This window comes from Lotus japonicus, chromosome 5 (genome assembly GCF_012489685.1).
Source record: "Lotus japonicus ecotype B-129 chromosome 5, LjGifu_v1.2".
Lineage (NCBI taxonomy): Eukaryota > Viridiplantae > Streptophyta > Magnoliopsida > Fabales > Fabaceae > Lotus > Lotus japonicus.
This window is the reverse complement of record NC_080045.1, coordinates 65,074,301-65,095,615: the sequence shown is the minus strand read 5'-3', so window position 1 is coordinate 65,095,615 and position 21,315 is coordinate 65,074,301. Positions and strand designations below refer to the sequence as shown.

The window sequence follows — 21,315 nt, the reverse complement described above, 5'->3', positions numbered from 1 at the left end:
TAGTAGATACAGTCCATCAAATTCTCTTCCTCTACCAATAATCCTCTGTGTCGACAGATCCTGAAACACACAAGAATCCGGAAAGAAGGTTACTGAACACTTTAATGAACGGGTTATTTTGCTAATTGAGAGAAGATTACAAGGAAACTGAGGTAAATAGAGCACAGAGGACATAGGTAAGGTAGAAATTGGGGTGGTATACCCACTCCCCTTAACACGAACAATGGACCCATCAGCAAGGGTTACAGACGAATGAATACTAGAGGAACTAAATGACGAAAAAATACCTGAATTCCCTGTCATATGATCAGTAGCGCCGGAATCAATGATCCAACGCCGTGAGGTAGAGGATAGACACACAGTAGGATTACATGTTTGGACAAAGGTAGCTGTGGAGGAGGAAGGTGAGGCTGACTGCTGTGAGATCTGAAACTGTGTATATCTGGCAAACTCATCATCACTCATAACCATTGTACGCTTTTCTGGTTGTGTTTGGACAACATCTGACTGGGAAACGTTGTGGGCAAAGCGATTAGGAGCCGACTGTTGAAAATGTTGTTGGTGCTGTTGAGAATTGGGACATTGATTCTTGTAATGACCCAATTCTCCACAACTATAACATTGGATCTGTCCGGAACGTCCACCACGACCTCTAGCACCACCACGACCTCCTCGGCCTCCACCACGTCCGCCACGAAAGCCTGAATGGGCCGCTAAAGCAGAGCGATCAGAAGTATCAACATCTGGAGCAGGTTTGGGCTTCTCAAAAGAGGACTGCATGACTCGAGAGAAGACATCAGTGAGAGTATCCACTTGCTTGCTCGACAAAATCTGAGACCGGACCACCTCAAACTCTTGATCAAGGCCAGATAACCAACTCAATGCTATCAATTTCTTCTGTTGGGCTAGCATATCCTCTTTTGTCTTGCAAGATAGGAGAGAAGTCAATTCCTCAGCATATTTCTTGAATTCCAGAAAATAATCCATCAACTTACGCTTATCCTGTTTCGGACGAAATATCTGCTGCAACAGAGCATAGATGCGATTCAAATTATCAGCTTTCCCAAAAATAAACTGGAGAAACTCCCATAACTCCTTCACTGTTTGACAATGAGTAATCACAGATTGTGTCCGCTTATCAACAGAATTCACCAATAACGCCAGAATGTGTTTATCATCCATCTTCCATTTCGCCGCTGCCGTTGCGTTTGTAGGACAAGACCCCGTCAAATGCTCATCCTTTCCCATTCCTCCAAGGCTGACCTCCACCAAATACTTCCACTCCACATAGTTCTCACCATCCCCATCAAGCTTGATGTCGGTGAGTTTGGACGAAGTAGTCATGAACTCAGTGACTGGGGTCTTCCCTTCACCCGTTGTCTTAGAGTTGTCTTCAGCCATATCTCAGAGAGAAATCACTAAAGAAATAAAAGAAACTCAATACTCAGCGAACAATATGAACGCTGGTTACTAACAAAAAAAGCACGTTTCCACCTGTAGAGCACACCGAAACACACCGTTGCACGTCGAAACGTCACCAAATCACCACCGACGGCTGTGAAAATCACTGGGCGTTCCTCAGACAACAAAGACGCCCTGCTCTGTACCTGAAACGTACGCTATCTGGCTCCGAAACAGCACCTTCGCGATTACTCACATAAACCGCGATTTCGGCATTCTGCCGATTTCTTCAAGATCCGGCCGCCAAAAAAAAAAATTTCCTACCCCCAGCAACCTTGGTCGGCCCTTTCTGTAGTGGCTGGGAGGGGGAAAAAAATTCTTTTTTCGGATTTTTTTTTTTTACAGGTTGACGGCTGACCTAGGCAGGTTGAGAATCTAGGCTCTTGATACCATGTAAAGAGAAAAGACTAAGAGAGAGAGAAAGAGATATTGTAATGGGATACACTGCAGGGTGCAGCCTCCCTCATATATATAATACTAGGTTAAGAGTAGTACAACATGTAGTACAAAGTACATATGGGCCTGGCCCATAGACTCTACATCTAACCCTAACTCTTAACATAATCCTTAATGCTAACATTAACTTATTTTTAAAAACTAGTTGATTAACAGTAAAATGTCATTATTAACTCATTTTCAAATTGTCAAGTTCAAAACTTACTACAATGATTAATTTCTAGGTCATATTGTTACAGTATCTTGTAGTTTCAATTATTCGGCTTTATGTGTTTCTGTTATAATCAGTTGTGGCATCTAACAGAAGCTGTTAGTTTATATTCTACAGCTCATCACTTCTGTTATTAGTTTGTTCGGATTAGATTGATATCAGTTAGTGACAGCTCATAACATATTGTATATGAGTTCACATCCAATCTTTGACTGAATTTCATATACTAAATAAACCATGGATCTTGTAATGTAGAAGAAATCCTAAACCATACATCTATCTAGCTCCCTAGTTTATCATGACACCAAATGTTTCTGATGAGGAACTATATAGACAAGACCTCAATATAAATGAAACTAAAAACAACAAAAAAATTGATCTTGCTGGTGGCATTAATTAAGTAGACAAATTCCATAAAATGATAAGATATCCCAGAAGTAGCAACTTCATGATTTAGCATTAATGTTACACCTCAAGGCAACAAAAATATACAAGCAAACTATGTCAAAAGTTAGACGATAATAAGAAAGAACAACACACCTTAGAATCAAGATGCGCCAATGCTTGCTCTTGTGTATACACACCATTTTGTGCACATTCCTAATTAAGGAGCAAAACATATTCCACAGTTCACTGATAGCATAATAATAATAATAATAATGCGCTTTCTGTAAGCTAAGAATTAATCAATTAGCATATGAATTTGTAAATTATTATACAAGTCACTTATATATCTTATCTCTTATAGATTACTGTGTGCAGAGCCATTTTTATTTTTGATATGTTCAAATATGTGTGTCAATTACCTCAAAAGATGGCAAAAGTAGCAAACTATATCGAGGATCTCTTCCGACCATTTGTACAACTTCTTGATCACTCTCCATCCCCATAGCTTTCATTACAACCATAAGAGGAACCTAAGAATACAACATGAAGAAACAAGAATCACCAAAGCCTAGTTTTAATAGAATGATAGGGCTGAAGGTAAGTCAGTCGCATTGAAACTGTCCAATGAAAACCTGCTTGGCAAATCTATTCAGTTTTAACCACATCTTCTCCTTTTCCATCACAATATCAGTTTTTGTTTTTTTAGTCTCCGTGCTGCTAGTAACAGATGCAGTAATGCTGAAAGCCATTGAAAGGAAATATAATTTAGAACAACATACAACACAATATTTGGTAATCCAACATAGAGGATAGAAATGTACAACCACATCAGAAGTTACCAGTAAGTCACTTAACAGATATTCATATAGAGGAACAAAAAATTATTAAAGGAAAAAACAGATATTTATCAGACACAGCAGCTTATTTAAAGCAATTATATCAAATATAATAAATACAAAATAAACATAACTCTAACACAAATCATACCTGTACACATGCTGGTACGTATATGCATCAAAGAAAATGTGAACAATAAGTCAATAAGGCATGACCATACCAAGAAGAATAACTTACTTTCTATTCTTGTCCATAACTATAATTATTCTGTTCTTTGAAAGTTGCTCTTGTATCAAAATCACCTGAAATAGATTGGTGGAATAATAATTTGTAAATAAAAAAATGAAAAACTATCAACAAAAAAGGTAAAATAATGAAATGATTAGATGACATAAATATATATATATATATGTGTGTGAAAGTTACTGTCAATGTCTCAGTGGCTATGTATAAAACAACTGGCCTCCAACAAGTTTGACAAGTCAATTCAAAATGCTTATACATTTAATCTTGTATTGATATTCATCAATTTTTATTCATTTGATACACTACTTTTTTAATCATCAGCATCCAACAACTAACACTCTTAAATTAAACTTTTTTGCCTCTGACTCTATGTCAATTGGTCTTGAACAGATTGAATGAAAGGCAGCATCTCAGACATGCATAAGGATTTAAGATAAGAGACAGAATATCACCTTCTCATTTCCTTTGATCACAAAATATCCTCCGGGATCAAGAGGGCACTCACCTAATCAAAGGAAAACTAAAGCAAGTAAGATTCTATAAGAAAATTAAAAAAAGCAATGGACTAATAAAAAGATTAAATGAACCAAAATATATATATAGAACTGTATGTGCTTCCAATGGTCCAATCCATACGAACCAAGTTTTGCAAGCTCAGCTTCATCTTTCTCATACAAGACACAACGACAACTCCTCAACATAACAGGCATTCTTCCAATAACAACATTTTTCTGTGCAAAAGAAAATATTGATGTAATTAAATAACACAGATCTCTGTCCAATTCAGATAAATCAGTGTTCAAATACCTTTGTTTCTGTTCTTGGGTTATCATGACTTCCTTGAGTGTACTCAATATCAACAATGATTGGAGCAGCATACCTTTTCATTAGACAACATCAAATGAAGAGAATACATTTGAATACTAATTAGAATTATATTAGCTAAGGAATATGTCATTGAAAACATTAGATAATGTTTCTAACAAGAATGAATCTTACGTTAGGTCAGATAAGCGGCATGTTTGCGGGGTAATGTCTTCAGGACTACCATCAATTGTCACACATGGGTCACCAATTCTGACATTCAAAAATCTGCAGCAAAACTCATTGTACATTAACTCATTAGTAGAACAATTTAATGTGCCCCAAGCTTGTGAAGACAAAAGAACAACAGATGAGCCTCAGAATAACTAAAATTATTTATCAGAATTCTGTCATCCACAAGCTAAAAACTTGAAACCAACTTCCAATACCCTAGACCCCCCCCCCCCCCCATTTAGAGGGTTCTATTTCATAACATAAAAAACTATAGGATACACAATTGAACAACTATAAGTCCAAAAGTAAACCATCCTTTTACCTTAGATAAATATGCGGGTACCTAGTCGGCCTAATAATGTCATTAGCACGAACTATCTTCTTGATACCGGTATTCACAAAATAGTTAAAGGAATCCAAATGTTGCTTCACCAATCCTCTAATCTACAAAATCCAAATTCAGCACAATCAGATAGTGAAATCTAATCATTAACATTACTATCTCATAAACCATAGTGTAATACTCCAGATGAGCTACCTTGAGGAACTCAGGAATAAGCTGGAACTTGTCAACAGCAGATTTTATAGGTGCAGTCAGGAACTGTTTGTCAATGCCAGAATCACCTAAAGAGTGATTGGATAACTTGCTGCCCTCATTGGACCTTAGTTGACAAAGCAAACATTAGCAAAACAAAAGAGAAAACATTGGTGAGGAATTCCCAACATTGTGAGAGAAAACAGAAAACAAGTACAAAGAGAAACGGAAGAAGGATGACTCACTGGACGGTGTGTTGTTGCAAAGGGTCGTGTTTGAGACCCATCAGAAGGGTTGAACAGTTGCAACAACGTTTTTTATGCTTTCAGTCACTTGTATGGAAGAACGCGATTGATAGTGAGCCCGAACAGTGTTCAATGATGAGATGATATCGATGGTGGAACGGCGTCGACAGCAGTGGCTTCGTCGCGGTGTTGGACGGCGGCAGCGACGGTGGCGCGGTTACAGGGTACGAGGTCACGACCTAGGGAGGACAAGTCTGGGTTTTAAGCAGTGTTTGCAGAACCGGGAACCGGGAGCTTTAGCGGTTCGGTTTGCTCTTGTAACCGTTCTTTAAGCAAACCGGTCTAAAACCGGTGGTCTAACGGTTTGAACCGGGCCAGACAATACGACGTCGTTTTGTTTTTTTTCTTTCTTTCTGAAGTCTAATTCTCTAACAGCATGATCATTACTGAAACCCTAATTTAATTTCTCACAACCACAAGTTATTACAGATTTACAGTACAAGTTCAAAACCTTGTTGCAGTGATAAAGAAGCATAAGATAAAACTGATGCAGGAAAACTAGGAGAGGGATTGATGAAGTGGTACATGGAGAAGAAGTGCAGAGGTGGCTGGCTGCACATAGGAGAAGAAGAAAGTATATGTCTAGTCTAGGGTTACACTAAGATCTCTTTTACTAGCATATGGGCTGGGTCTTAACGTTATTTTTTTTTTTTTTTAACTCAGCCTTTACGTTATTTTCTTTTGTCTTATATATCTGTTTCATTTTTTTTGAAAGTTACATGTTTCTTACTTTCTTTATTGGTTGTGTTTATTTATTTATTTATCTGAAGCTCTTGTGTTTAGACAAAAAAAAAACTCCTACTTGTGTATTGTTTTTTTTGTTTTTTTTTTTTGCTAGGTTTATGTTTCATCACATATATAATTATATAATTATATAAGAACATTATTATCTATCACCGGTTCGACCTCGGTCCAACCTTTATACCTTAAACTGGTGCCCTCACCGGTTCGATGACCGGTCCGGTTCTGAGAACATTGGTTTTAAGGTTCGGGCTGGTCGGGAAGCTACAGCAGCACATTTGGGTTTTGCTTGCTTTAAATACGTGTTAACCGTTAAAAAATATTATGTACAAATAATAAATATATGGCTAAAAAGCATTTTTGGCCCCTGATGTTTCAAGTTTGTGCAAATTCTGCCCCTACTCTATTTTTGTCGACGTTTCTACCCCTCATATTTTCAAACATGCACCGTCTACCCCTCCGTCAGTCAGGCTTTCTCAGAAGAGGTTGCTGAGTGGATTGGAAAGATGAAGATGAGTATATGAAGTTAATGATGATCAAGAAATTGATATAAATTAAATTTTCTTGATGTATATATCAATTATGTATGTAACTGAACTAGTTAAATGCATATTTTGCTACTTACAAATCTTGAGTTTGAATCTCCCATGCCCATTTTTCCAATTTCACTTGTAATTTCCACGTGGCAGGTCCAAAAAATATTAAAAAAAAAGTCAAATCAGCTCATTCCGTTAGTTTTTTAACGTTTGACTGACAGAGGGGTGGACAGTGCACTGTTTAAAAACATGAGGGGTAGAAACATCGACAAAAATAGGGTAAGGGCAGAATTTGCACAAACTTGAAACATCAGGGGCGAAAAGTGTTTTTTAGCCTAAATATATTTATTTGCATATTTCGCGTTTGCTTTTAGAGCGATAACTCTAAACTTTTGAACTAAATATACTTTTTAATTCCCCCGCACAATTCATTCACATTCCACCCAAATTTGTTGTTTTATTGTCTCCACCATCGTCTAAAACTTTCACCCTGACACTTGCTCCACTTCTTCTAACTCTACATTCGTGCTAGTGTTACTTTATCGTCTTCCTCTACATCAAACTTCGCCTTGTTGCCCTTTCCTTCCTCCCTTCGTCTCTAACTTCTACCTCTATTTTCTCCACCACCACCGCAACGAACCTCATTCCTTCTCAAGCTTTGAAGTAGATGAATCCCAGAACAACAAACTCATCCTTGTGCAAGAGAGAGAACATTGTGTTGCTCTTCGGTGATAACATGCCTTCTTCTTGCCCGACTCTTCATCTTCTTCACCCATTTTTCCACACATTATTAGCATTTATGGTAGTATCTAAATCACGTGTCGTTGCGAAAACGACGGGAGAAGAAGGCGTGTGAAGAAGAAAGAGATTTGGGGTTTGTGTTTGGGTTGGGGGTTGTGGTGGGTGTGGCTCTTCTTCCATTTTTTTATTTGACTTGTGGTTTGTGGGAATCTGTGTTAGAGAAGGAATATGAAGAAAAAGAAACTTGCTTTTGTGATTGAATCTAGGTGTGGTGTTGTTGGGTTTGTACTGAAGGTTTTTTGTTTCATGGTGAAGATGAAGAAACATTGTCGTTTGATTTTGACGATGAAAATGTTGAAATTCAAGATTGGAGAAGATTATGAATTGAGATGAAGATGAAGAAAGATAAATGGTTAAGGATTAATTGATTTTAATTAATTTTTTAATAAGTGATGTTTAGGTCCCTAATCAAAGAAAAAAAAATGATTTTGGTCCCTGATTTAAAAACGTGGTGTGCCACATCAGCGCTGCCGCACACCTGATAAGTTACCAAAGTTCATTTTTCTAGTGATGATGGTTCACGACCTTTCCTATTGTTCAAGGATGAATTCCAAAAGATTTTTCGACAAGAGACAAAAATCAAAACAAAACTCACTCAAAGCCTGGAACCAAAAACATACTTAACCATATAATATAAAACTATTCATTTTTTATCCAAACTTTTGGGATAATTACTTCATGACAAAATATCAAAACTACTATACCAGGTGGTCTAAAGTTCAATCCTCGCTACCCAAAGCATTTCTTTTGGTTGCTTGAGTTGATTGTGATAGGTCTCATCTTTCCTAAAGCAGGGAGTCTAGGTTAATGGGTATATTCTGTATATTTTTAATTAAATCATTTCGTCGATTGCATGAGGAGGAGGAAGAGGAGAATGAAAAGAAGCACATGGTGCGCTCCATTTCATTTTCAAACAAATATCCTGCAACGGCAAAGTGGGTGTTAAATGCTCCGGAGGTAAATGATGCAGAGCAAAATAGAAGTCTAACCCTTGTAAAACAAGATTCCAAACTCCAAACATCAAAGTACATGTAAAAAACAAGTGAGAAGAGTCTTCAACCTATTCTCCACAAGTTGGACAGTTTGTTCTGCATGCAATACCACTCTTCTCAACAAAAAACCTTTATCGAAATTCAGTTTAAAACAAGCCTCTAAAAATACATGAGAAGAGGATAAAATAGCTTTTAACTTAACTACAGACAATCAAAAGGTGATTACTCTAGTCTCTAGTTCCTTCCTATTCAATAAGTTATCATTAGAAATTCAGAACATTCAAATCCTACACTATAATTCTTCTCCTTCACATTTTCATTTCACTAAAAGCAATCCTGAATCCAGAAACAGGAAAGACAAGAGAGAAAAGAAAAGAGTTGACATTGTCATGAATGAACTGTACAAACACGGTTTGCGCGTGCAACTTCACGAGGCTGACTTAAGTTCCCTCTTCAGTAATTCCTGCAAAGTGAAGACACAGCTGAATTAGGTTCATGGAAGATGACAACATTAAGTAACCTGAGTCACTTCTTTTTATCTCAGGCTTCTTGTTACCTCTTTGGTGGCAGCAACTGCTACACGCTCTTTCTCCTTCTTCTTCCGCCTGCATTCTCCACACCAGCTAGAAAAATCTTTCATATATTTCTTCATCTCTCTAAAAGCCGAACTGCAACAACCAAGGTTGATGTAGATGTAATTGACCATAATTATAATATAAGCACAGCGTTAACACCAGTGTCAATGTTAATGGCATATGGCGGACCATGGTGGAGAGCCAAAAACCCACCATATTTGACAGATAATGAAGGCAGATGGAAGATGGCGGGATATCGGCCATGGCTGATAACACTGGTTAACACTAACATTTAGGTCAAGCCCAATAGATGATAGAATATTATTTAAAAATAATAATGGCATCCATTGAGATTGCCCAAATAAAAGGAGTAAACAATCATTTTGTTCCTTGAAATATATAGGGTTAGTCTTTACTCTTTAGTCTATAAAACATGAAAGTTACATTTTTCATCCCTAAAACATGAAAAAGGTGATCAACTTTATCATTTCCAGGAACTAATGATGTTACGAAAGAATTTCAAGGATAGCCTTTATCATCTTTGAGGGACGAAAAAAATGTGATTTCCATATTTCAGGACTAAAGTGACTGACAGGATATATTTCAAGACCAAAATGATAATTTACTAAAATAAAAGCCTCTGTTGACTAAGGGAGTAAGGGACATGTCAGAAAAAACTGTTATTCATTGAAGCAAGGGGCACTGTGGAGTTAAGTAATGAAAAAGATTATGCATTTACCTTCTACACCAGAGAATTAAATTGATCCGTTCCCCAGAAACTGTAGGTCTAGCACCGTGCCGGTGACGACCACAATGAAGGATTGCATGTCCTGGCCTATGGGAATAATCGAAGATCTCCTACAAAGATATGCTTCAAGTTAAAGTTTAGATAAAGAAAATAAGATGTCCACAGGAAATTCAGGCACTTATATCACTTATATTTGATCAAAACTACAATGCTATTCAGTATTCTATATGAATTACATCAAATGAACAACTCAATTCATAGTGTATTTGTCCATGCATGTGCTTAAGAAATGAATAGTCGGGATCAGCCTTTAAAAAGAGGAGATAGAGAAAGAAGACCATCTAGAACATTGCACCAAGCAGAAGGCGTGACTATTTTTTTTCCTTTTTGAGTTTAAATTAGAATTCAAATACATGCTGGAGAAGAATGTAGGTATATAAATTACTGAGTCTAAGATATTTTTCCTGTTATTGAGTCAAATAAATTATTGAGGAAGTACGGTAGTAGACATACCTCTAATTGGGCCTCTGTATTTACATGTTCATCACATCGAACACCTCGGAAGAACAGTTCTCCACCAGAAAATCGATTCCCCAAGCAAATATTTAAGGTGACTTCTGAGTCATCCACATGGAAACCTGCAAAATTATTGCTCTTTAAATTTCACTATAAGCTTAAGAGATAAAGGTTAAGAGGGAGGTTACAGAAGTAAGGTGGTGAAGTAATGCAAACAAGATATACTTGTGTAATAGAACAAATAGGTAAACATCATAGCTCAGGCAAGCAATACAAAAAGGAAACAGATCAAGTACAGAATTGAATCCAAGACAGAACAGTATCCATTTAGCATGATTCATGATGGATTAACGAGTACGGCAACGCGAGTCAATATTTCATAGAAGAGTGAAAGAATAGGCACAATCAAATTTAAAAGCAGATAAGCCAAAAGAACCAATTTATCAAAGTATCATGAGAGAGAGAATGAACTTGAATTAATCTAGTCACGATGGTTAGGTTTGGAAGGACAAAGAGTTACATGGTGTTTCTTGAAATGAATAGGAGATGGTTAGAAGGTTTCATGTTAATCCTTTCACTTCAAAAAATTCTTAAATTAGAGAATATTTACTCTAAACGAAAAAAATTTAGTCTCCCTTCCATTACCCCTCCAAAATCTTCAATCTCAAAAACATCGTGAGGTAGATATCCTAGAAAATATAGATTAAAAGACAACAGGGCTAAAAAATATAACAAACTGAACAATATCTCAGCATTTCAACCGTCATGAAAAATCTAATGCATTTTTTATTTTCTTATCCTTTTATTTTTGTCAAAATGGAAGAATCAAAATATACGAGGTAGCAGGTAAATGTAAACAGCATAAAGAGACAGACTAAGGTAGATTAATATAAAATTGTAAGTAGATATGCTCAAAACATTAAACTCCATTCTGGTTCAAAATATATATATGTGTGTGTTGCGGATTCTAGTCAGGCAATAGAAAAATCACAGGACAAATGATTTGAAAAACCTACCAAGTTCTACATCCCTATTGGTTCCATATTCAACAACAAAACCATGATGAGAGTCCAGTGTGGATCCACCAACTTCAGTAAAGAAAACTACAAAAAGAATTCAAATTGCAAAAGTGAGTTCATGTCATAATAGTAGTTGCTTTCTCTAAGTCCTAAGTTTCTCATCCATTCTCATTAAAAGAATATTAATAATAACCTTGAGATATAGGACGTATGAATTCATTCATTAATCTCTCAAGCATGGTTTCCATGCCGAAATCATCAAGAACAGCGCCATATTGATTCATTGTATTTGGCCGCATGATTCTGAATTTGGTCTCATGGACCCATCTTTCAAAATGATCCACCTAAGCAATCAGAACCTGATAAGAAAACATAAAACACTAATATAGAACATATATAATGATTTTTGCTTGAAAACGAAAGGAAAGATATGCGATACCTCCGATACCAACATTTCACAAAACTGTGGTTGAAGCATTGCAAACGTATAAATCCCTCTGGAGGGCTCAGCCATTACACTTCTAAAACCAGCTTTTGTATTTTCTTTAATTGCTTGAAGAAATGAGGGCACAAAAAAGTTTTCAGAATGCATAGTATATATCTCCTTATGTAGCGGCTACAAAACAAAAGCAAATATTTGGTAACATAGAGCATGATTGGTACATAAATGCTATACAATGTATATGAAATGAAACAAGATAATTGTTCTCAGGTCATGAAATTCTGATATTGACATGTGCTGATTCCACATTCTCATACATTTAAGTACCGCATAAAAGATGCCTTCCTATAAAATGAAACCATGTTTATCCCATCCGCAGCATTTCCCGATATTTCGAAAAGAATCATAAAATGAAACCAACAAAGTTTTCAATGTACAAACGGACAAAACTACCACTTTGACATTCAGTAGAAAACTTACTGGATAATTCAATATGATATTTTGCCTGTATTCCTTGTGCTTTTGAATCTGTTCAATCCAACATAAAACAATAAAAGAGTTACAAGTGACAACCAAAACCAAGCTAAAGACAAAATACCAGGAAAAATCAAAGAAACCCAATCCCCACTGTCAAACTAAGAAACTATCACAAACCAACAGATGTTGGAATCATTTGTCATCAACTTTTTAGCTCAATAAGTGACTGTTTTTTATACCAGTAACCAACTATCATGTCACACTCACATGCATGTCAATATGCTGCGTTATTTATTTATTTTATTTAGAGTAGAGGATTTTTTTTTAAATAATTTCCTACAGTCTAGGTCAAGCTTTATATCTTAGAGTAATCAAAGAATGGTTTTCATCTAACTTTGAGAGAACAAGTGATCACTACGAAGCTTGACTCTGGCTCTTCTGAATAGTTTCCTCCACACATTCCAGAGTAAGAAATTCGCTCTTAAAACATGCTTAATTCTTGGTAGTTCGCTAGACATAAGCTGAAGTAACTTGAAAAGCGAAATAGTACTTCAGAGATGGCTCTAGGAAAGACGCCCTAGTTATGGCATCCAGACCAGAACTACATGATAATTGCAGGCAAAAATCCAGACCTTACAGACTTCTAGATGCAAAGAACCAGGGCTTTAAATTGCGGTCCGCAACCACAATTGCGGCCACAGCGTAAAGGGTTTTTGAGTCCCCGCAACTGCATCGCGACCACAAATATGGCCACATCCACCCGCATTCATCGACCCTACTGCAACCGTATTTTAAAACCCTGCAAACGACTACTATGCATCCATAAAATCCATAAACTGCCGAGATGGATCATTTCTAGTAAATGAAGTCCTTCTAACAAACAAAAGCCATGAGGATTAAAGATATGATTGGCCTTATTCAAAGAACTAACAAGACACCTCTAATAACATGAATGATTGGAGCTATGTCTTAGTGGAAAACCAATTTGTTAGTGTGTGATTGTTTTTTCCTCTGTCAATGCAAACGTTATTTCATAGATCTCAAAATACAAACACAGATGCAGGCTTTTGTGATTCAAAGAAAATCCAAACACACATATAATCAGATATCACAAGTCACGGTAGGCATTTAGTCAAAAGGAGGATCCAAATTGTTTACTATCAGAGAGGGTGAAACAGAAAATTGATCCACATCTTCCACTGAATTCTCTCACAAACTATCCAGATCAAACAACAATGTAGGTAGCAGCAACTAGCAAGCACAGCATTTCATTCCCTACCCACGAACCGTATTGATAAAGGGCAATATCAAAATCAATTTTTTCTTAAGAAAACGAAAAAAATCATGGCTTCCAAACTCCACAACCCATCTGGGCACCTCTGAAATTTTTCTCACAGTACTCACCCGAACGCGTTCAGTGTCAGGTAAATATCGGAGGAGGATGTTCCTCATGTACTGAGCCTTGCTGTCTCGTGACATGTTGAGCATGTGAAGAGGAAGATAACGCTCGAGGGAGCTCAAGACGAGAGGGTTGAAGTCCAATTGAAGGTCTTCGTAGTTGTCTGGCTTGTGGTCTCGTTTGGGGCTCGCACGGAGCGTGTTGGAACCACCAGCCACCGCCGCCGCTGCTTCTCCGTTGGACGCCGCACGAGGGCGGTGGTCGAAGGAACCATTCTGAGACATGGTGGTTGTGTTGAGGGTGGCGTCGTAGGGTTCACGAGTCTCACTCTCCTTCAATTCATGCCTCTCTCTCTGGTTTCGTTGTTCCCAACAGAACATGTTTTGTTTTATGTGAATTAAAGTTACGAGGAAGATAAAAATAAAAAATAAAAAATAATTACACATCTCATGTTATTTAAAATTTAATTAGGGTTTAAGTTTGATTTACAATTTATCGTTTAATAATCACGAACCTCACATGGTGGTGTGGTGGCACTAGATTGCAATAATTGTATTGCAATCTTTGAGTTTGTATTACTTGGGTTAATCTTATAGATATATCTATAAAGAATTCTTATTGACAAGGTTTAACCTAATTATTGATAAATTGCTAAATTTTTCAAGCATTTTACTGATAATTTGACTATACAACAATGTGTATAAAGAATGATACTATTATACTCTTATTAAAATTTGAAAAACTTAACTCAACCCAAAAGTTAGATGAATAGTTGAGTATTGTTCTACTATTATAAGAGTTATATATATCATATACTCTTATCAATGTGAGACTTTTAACAACTATACTCTTAAAAAGTTTTTTTTTTTGGTAAAAGACCCTGAACACATTTTTTTATAAGAAAAAAACCCAAACACACATGTTAACATGTATGTGTTTATTTTATAAGAAAAAAATGTAATAAAATAGGTATGTTGGGTAACTTAAGCCAGGTTGAAGACTAACATGTTAAATAAAAAAATATTTAGATTCTCTTAATTGTAAAAAAAAAACTTGATCAAGTCAATTTTCATCATCTCACTGTTGATTAATATGTCTTATTTCTTTATTTAATTATTAAATACATAATAATCAACGGTGAGATAATATAATTTATTCATGTTAAGTTTTTTTTTTTACAATTGAGAAGATTCTACTACTAAAAAAAAGATATCTATACGTCTTACAAAAGAATAATTAAAATAACTAAGTTTACACTTGTCCCCAAAGGTTAGTGCAAGTGGTAAGAGCTAGGAACATAAGAATTTTGGAGGGTAAAGGGTGAAAAGTCCAGGATTCAAACCCAAAACTAATTTACTAACATTATTAACAACTAACATTTTACCTATAAAAAAACTAAATTTACACTTAAACCAAGTTACGACCTTAACTCTTTCCAAGGGTGTTTGCTTTGGCATTAAATAAAACTACCATAGTTTCGAAGTTGGGACAAATTTCTAACGGCAGGTGGTCGTGGACCATTGGGTTCAGGAGAGATTTTTTTGATTGGGAGGGGGTTCAATATGAGCATTTTCTACAATTGATTCGGATGGTAATTGCTTGTGAAGAACCATATGTTATATACTGGAAAAGGAGATACAGCGAGATCTTTTCAGTGAAAGGTTTGTGTAGGGCAGTGGAGGATAAATGGTTTGCTAAGATGGGGTGGGTGGTCTCAAAGAAGTTAAGGGCGGTGGTGCCTGCAAAAGTAGCGGTTTTTACGTGGCAACTTTAGAAAAATAGAGTCCATCGAAGGCCAATTTGATGCATCGTGGGATGGTAATGCCAGATGTCGGAAATTGTAGCTTGTGTGCGGTTGAGTTAGACTCCTCTAGTAATTTATTTCTGCATTGTGTTCATGTGTGGCTAGCGTGGTGTGCGATTATGCAACTTTACTGTTAGTTTTTTTTAAAGAGGCTTACTGTTAGTTGGTAGTATACAATACGCTTTATCAACCAAATTCTAATTATCACAAACTTTTTAATTTTGCACTCATTGCCGCTAAAATATTGTCGTTAAAACCCATTTTTGTTGTAGTGTAAGAGTTGTAATATATGGACTACAGTACAAATACTCTTGACACACTCAACTTGAATCATACGTGAACCATGCAGTTTGTTAAGTAATGGAAACAATGGAATCCAAGTCTCAGTCTTGTGAACGTGAAAGCAGCTTTAATAAAGTAGGTGGATGTCCCGAGAGTGGGTGGAAGGAATTTAATATTCAGCTTGGGAAGAGTGAGCGCATGGCCTTCTCTAGAATTTTCACCCATGTGCAGTTGAAATCTTTCATAGATTTCATGTCAGATGTTTATATTAATTAGCGAGTATGAGTGATTTAATTTTCTAGCCTAAGCATTTCTTATCTCCTACAATGTCGCTAATATACTTGCTTTGTACTCGGTTTTGTTGTTGCTTAGGCTTAGGCCCATTTTCAATGGAATCAAAATCTTTGTAAGAAAAAAACCATTCAGTTTCAAGTTTCAAGCATGTCTTTAAAAGTTGTACTTTCAATGTCACTAATGTTCTAGTACCATTGTTGCACTTGCACCTGCCATGCATACATGAACCTCATACATGAATGGGTACGTATTCCTCTCAATTTTCTGCAGTGTACATTTGTGGCGGTTTCTAACCGTCATAAATGCTGAGAAACTGATAAAAATGTTGCCAATAGTTTGCAACAACATTTGTGGTGGTCTGGTAACATTTTGTGGCGGCTGGAAACTACAACTAATGTCCACTGTAGAAAATTGAGAGGATCCCCACCCATACGTGAACATTTCAGTTTGTTAAATAATTGAAACAATGGAAACCAAGTCTCCATCTGTTCAAAAAAATAAGGAAGACTAACAAAACTCATTTCCCTAACTCATCTATCTCCATATTATTATCTTCATTCCAATATTATTATTCAATTTCATCTTCTATATTCATTTTCTGTTCGTAAGAAAAATTTGTATTCTCTGCTTTCTGAGGTTATGTGTGATTTATGTTTTGACTATTGAACATCATGACCTAATAATAACAACAATGTCCTCATCCGATAAAATGATTTTTCTTCTCTTCCAAACTCAAACCCATATTTTGCTTCTCTTCCCAACTTTAACACATTTCTCTGCTATCGAAAAACAATAACAACAATGTCCTCCTCCGATGAAATGATTTTTTCATAGGCAAATGTTAGTTGTTAATTGTTAGTAAATTAGTTCCTCCCCTTAACAGGAAAATGAATGATCATCGTACCGAGCTTGAAACTTATATGAGTCATGCTACGGAACTTGCAAGGATAGTAGAGGAGGCACCTCAAGATGTTGCCCAAGTTGTGCACAGTTGCAAACAACGGTTGCCGCTGCACAAGGAGTAACAGCGCGAGCCCGAGCCGGAGAGGATGACAATGTTGGCGAAATATTCAACAATGTCGTGTTTGTCGCCGTTGAGATGGCTATTATTGTTGTTGGCAATATTGACAACTATCACAATAGGGCTTGCAACACATATGATTCACACTTCGTTGCCACAATGGCTTGGATGGGAGAGCGAGAATGTTCAAAAGCTAGAAAAGCTAAGAATGATGTCATGTCGGATCTCTAGAAAATTACACATCCTGCGGCGGGGCTTGTGACCACATTCCTTGCCGGTGCGCACAATAGGTAAATAATAAAAAATTACTGAATGACTCAATATATAAATGTACGAATCAGTATGCATGATTTGTGATTTTTTTAGTCATTGGTTTAGGAAAAATATTGTTGTACACATGAATTCAATGTAATGTAATATTACGATATAACCTTAATTACTTGTTTAAGTTCCCTTATATGTCGGTGTATGTAATCTTAACCCCAATTTTAATTTCATCCTGAGGAAAAACATATCAATAATTCATCCTGCAGTAAGCTTCTTTCAATGTAGGTTTACTGCTGCCATCAATGGAATAGAAGGGTACCGACCAAACTCACATGAACAAGGGAGGTTGTGCGTCCTCCTAATAGTACAACCGCAAGATACCCTCTCATTTTACAGTGTATTCTTCTGAACTATGAGATAAGCAACACCAAGAATCTCGCATTTGATCTTTAAGCTAGTGCATGATACCTCTTGTTTTTGGGGTAAATATGACGTTGATTAATTTTCGTGAATAATTGAATTTATATGGTTGAATCATGAATATAGGCATGCAGGATATGATATTGTTCAAAAAATAAGGAAGACTAACAAAACTCATTTCCCTTATTCATCTAGCTCCATATTATTATCTTCATTCCAATATTATTATTCAATTCAATCTTCAATATTGTTTTTCTGTTCGTAAGAAAAATTTGTATCCTCTGCTTCCTGAGGCTATGTGTGATTTACGTTTTGACTATTGAACATCATGACCTAATAATAAATACTTTGTTTATCTAAAAGATTAATTACATTAGCTGAAAAGTACTCCCTCCGGTCCTATTTATAAGCAACAAAAAAAAAATTCACATAGTTTAAGAAATGTAGTTAAACTAGATAAAATGCATTAAATTTGTCTTAAATTAAAATGAACTTCCAAAATTACCCTTTATTATTAGTGTTGGAAAGTGGAAAAGAGAGTGAATAATTAATGAGACACATTTTACAAGTTAGAATTAATAAGGGCATCATTGGAAAAAATTAATTAATATAGCTCAAACTTTCATTTGGTTCTTATAAAAAGGACCAAGATTTTTCTTCTCTTTCATGCTTATAAATAGGACCGGAGGGAGTAGTTATAAAAGGTCCTTTGACGCTTTTCTTTCGTGCTATGTGTCTCTGTTCTTTGTTGTTTCTCTTCAACTTTTCCAATTTTTGTAGCTTTTTTTAACTCTTTGCATGTGTAATGCATAGTTTAGGTGCCCACTAGGGTGGACAAGTATTATTTTGGTCCACCGGTGCACCATGATTTATCACCATTACATATTAGCATCTTGGAATATTCTTGAATTTGATGATCAGGATTTGATAGAAGAAAAAATGGTAAAAATGTAAATGTCAAACACTTCTTCCCCACCCTTCCCCTCCTTGCCGGAACTGTATCTGTATTCTGTATCACCTTTCCCGAGCCACTACTTCCATGAACCATCACTGATCACTGTGTTTGTTTACTCTCTTGTAAATTACGACCACATATTTCTTGGTTTTGATTTTGGAGTTCCCTTCTTAGGTGCCCACATGGATTCGTAAATCTCGTAAACAAATAAACAACACCATTATTGTATATTTGTTCCTCACAAGATGTGAGCATGTCTGTAAAAGAAAGATGAATTTCTAATTAGCAATTCTATTCATCAAAATCCCAACTACCCTTGATAGAGCATCTCAAATGCATCCAAACCCAAAAAAAAATTGTAGTTTTCTGAAACCCATAAAACATCAAAACGGATCTGGTTCACTGAGAGAGATTGAGAGTGACAGATGGGTCATAAAGCAGATATGGGTTTTATTTTGAATGAAATTGACAGACCTTTTCTTCTTGGTGATGTTGATGGAGTCTATGAGTGTTGTTTGGAGATGGTTGAAGTGAGAGAAGGGGGGGAGTGGGAGGGAGAAGGAGGAGAAGGAAAAAGTCTAAAACACCCAAAGTGTAAAGACTGAAATGCCCATGGTGCACCGGTGGACCAATATATTAATGGTCCACCCTAGTGGGCACCCATAGTTTATGCACATCTTGATGTATTTGGTACTTGTGGAATGCTTGCTTAGGATGGATCTCTCTACTCCCAAATTAATTATTTAAAATTCGCTTGATAAACGATTGTTTCAATTGAGTTACATTCCAAGTACTTTAATGTCTTTTTTTTTTCTTTTCGTACAAATTCCTCTTAAATTGATCCTGTCAATTTTTTCCTCCCTCACAAGTTTCAATTTATTAGTTAGCTCAACTTCTCTTCCTCATTTAAATTACTTCATGGTTTATATTTGACTCATACTTTCAATTGTATATGATGCCTACAAATAATGGTAGTGTGTGGATTTTGATATGCGCTCTTAAACTTCTTCAACTGCACTAACTTTATGTTTAATTTCGTAATCTTGGATTTGTTTTCTAGAACCCAACTGTGATGACTGATGAGTAGATTTCAAAGTATTTGGCCTCATGAACAACTCTCGAAAGTATGTGTGTTATTACAATAATTTAGGAATTTGGAATTGTTCTTAATGTTTGTAATATGTGATCGATACTGCAATTGTCTTACCTTGCCCCTTTATTATTCCCATCAGATTATTGCACGCTCAATGGTTGGATATTTGTCATTAAGATATTTGAAGTATTATTATAATAGTGGTATCCAAATAGATTTGTTTAGTGCGTGAACAAAATCTTAGCTCGTTTTGATACAAGAGCTATTTGACGAACGCACTGTCGTGATGCGTGTCAAGGTATTCTACCAACTTATTCATCACTGGATAGTTATACTTAGATATAATGACATTACTCCATAACAAAAAAAATTATTTCACTCTAATATTCACTTCCCACAACTTGTAAGAGCTGTGAAGAAAAGGAAAAGATATGAGTCGAGGATAAAATAACTTTTAACTTAAAAACAGACAAGGATGCAAGCTTTCTTTAAATTATCTTCATTTTTCTTAATATAATCACATGAGGATCCTAACTAAAATCCTCTATTTTCATTATATTGAGTAAGGTTTATTTCTAGTACTACTATACTCGTGCCTTTAATATTGGCTCAACACAACATGTACATGTACTGTTGAAACTAGTAATATTAGTTGGGGAAATCAAACTCAGCTCACGCGAGTGCCTTGTCAGACTTGGTGTCAGTTTCATATCTCAAATCATTTTTGGTTTCACAATGAAATTTTTCCAAATCACTTCTCCATTCACAAAAGGTACTAATAGTAGCTTTTTCCAGAAGCGCTTCCTCGTCTAATCTAGAAACCGAACAAGCTTACAAACATAAACTCAGAATCCAAAGCTAAAAATATTAACTCTTATGAGGTAGCTGAATAAAATCCTAGGGAAGAAGAAAATTCGAAGATTTAATCACACTCTAAATGTGTGTTGGTGTCGCGCTTTGAAAGTGCGTGAAACACGCCGGTCTTTGACCATAACTTAACAACCAATAAAAACCATTTATTTTTTACGTTAACTCCGATGGTAACAACTAAGGCTGGCCAAAAAACCGGCCCGACCTGAAACCAGCTCAATCGAGCCCAAACCGCAACTAACAGGCGGACCAAAGCGGGTTAACGAGCCATCGGGTGAGGAAATCGGGTTCAAATGGTTTGAACCGGTCGAGTTCGATCCAAGAAATCCTGGTCCAGCAGTGACCGAACTCGACCGAGCCCATATATAGTTTTTTTTTAAAGGTTATAAGCCCAACCCAGTGGTGAGTGAACCCACACATTATAATACCTGTTTGACCAAACAAAAAAAAGATAATAAAACCTGATGCTCATCCAGAGGAAAGTAGGAAACCCTAATGCTCTCCCTCTCTCTCTCAAAATCAACGACGGCGGCCACACAAGGTTCTCACATCCACTCTCACTTCATCACCTCTCCACTCCCCTCCCC

General features: G+C 36.2%; 2 protein-coding genes across 5 annotated transcripts in view; both read right to left on the bottom strand.

Annotated features, from left to right (window-relative positions):
* The window catches only part of LOC130717217 (DNA-directed RNA polymerase III subunit 2-like), a 34,025-nt gene extending 28,278 nt beyond the window's left edge, over positions 1 to 5,747 (bottom strand). Inside the window, exons 1-11 of one of the 4 annotated variants that reach the window (XR_009012261.1) lie at positions 5,417 to 5,747; positions 5,175 to 5,298; positions 4,959 to 5,080; positions 4,598 to 4,690; positions 4,406 to 4,478; positions 4,239 to 4,329; positions 4,051 to 4,103; positions 3,590 to 3,654; positions 3,148 to 3,253; positions 2,935 to 3,045; positions 2,669 to 2,728 (exon numbers count right to left, since the gene is read on the bottom strand). Coding sequence is in view for 3 of the 4 variants with exons in the window: in XM_057567365.1 (XP_057423348.1) it covers positions 2,669 to 2,728; positions 2,935 to 3,045; positions 3,148 to 3,253; positions 3,590 to 3,654; positions 4,051 to 4,103; positions 4,239 to 4,329; positions 4,406 to 4,478; positions 4,598 to 4,690; positions 4,959 to 5,080; positions 5,175 to 5,298; positions 5,417 to 5,457 (939 nt within the window). In the remaining variant the exon portion in view is untranslated. The remainder of the gene's footprint in view (positions 1 to 2,668; positions 2,729 to 2,934; positions 3,046 to 3,147; positions 3,254 to 3,589; positions 3,655 to 4,050; positions 4,104 to 4,238; positions 4,330 to 4,405; positions 4,479 to 4,597; positions 4,691 to 4,958; positions 5,081 to 5,174; positions 5,299 to 5,416) is intronic. The other 3 variants (XM_057567365.1, XM_057567364.1, XM_057567363.1) reach the window with 3 other exon arrangements.
* Positions 5,748 to 8,494: 2,747 nt separating this feature from the next.
* LOC130717218 (2-oxoglutarate and iron-dependent oxygenase domain-containing protein CP2-like) lies at positions 8,495 to 14,119 on the bottom strand. The gene is made up of 9 exons (XM_057567366.1): positions 13,728 to 14,119; positions 12,327 to 12,374; positions 11,844 to 12,020; positions 11,598 to 11,748; positions 11,402 to 11,488; positions 10,383 to 10,507; positions 9,861 to 9,979; positions 9,103 to 9,214; positions 8,495 to 9,009 (listed from the first exon to the last, which is right to left on the bottom strand). Exons 1-9 carry the CDS (start codon positions 14,100 to 14,102, stop codon positions 8,974 to 8,976), a joined length of 1,230 nt encoding a protein of 409 aa, XP_057423349.1. The 5' UTR covers positions 14,103 to 14,119; the 3' UTR covers positions 8,495 to 8,973.
* Between the last annotated feature and the right edge of the window lie 7,196 nt (positions 14,120 to 21,315).

Bases quoted from the DNA above. Each gene is read 5' to 3' on its own strand.
- LOC130717218 (XM_057567366.1), bottom strand. From the start codon at position 14,102: ATGTTCTGTTGGGAACAACGAAACCAGAGAGAGAGGCATGAATTGAAG. The intron at 11,489-11,597 runs GTTATTATTAAT...TTCTTTTTGTAG, and splicing joins CATACGTCCTATATCTCAAG to TTTTCTTTACTGAAGTTGGT. The intron at 10,508-11,401 runs GTAGGTTTTTCA...ATAATTTTGCAG, and splicing joins CAATAGGGATGTAGAACTTG to GTTTCCATGTGGATGACTCA.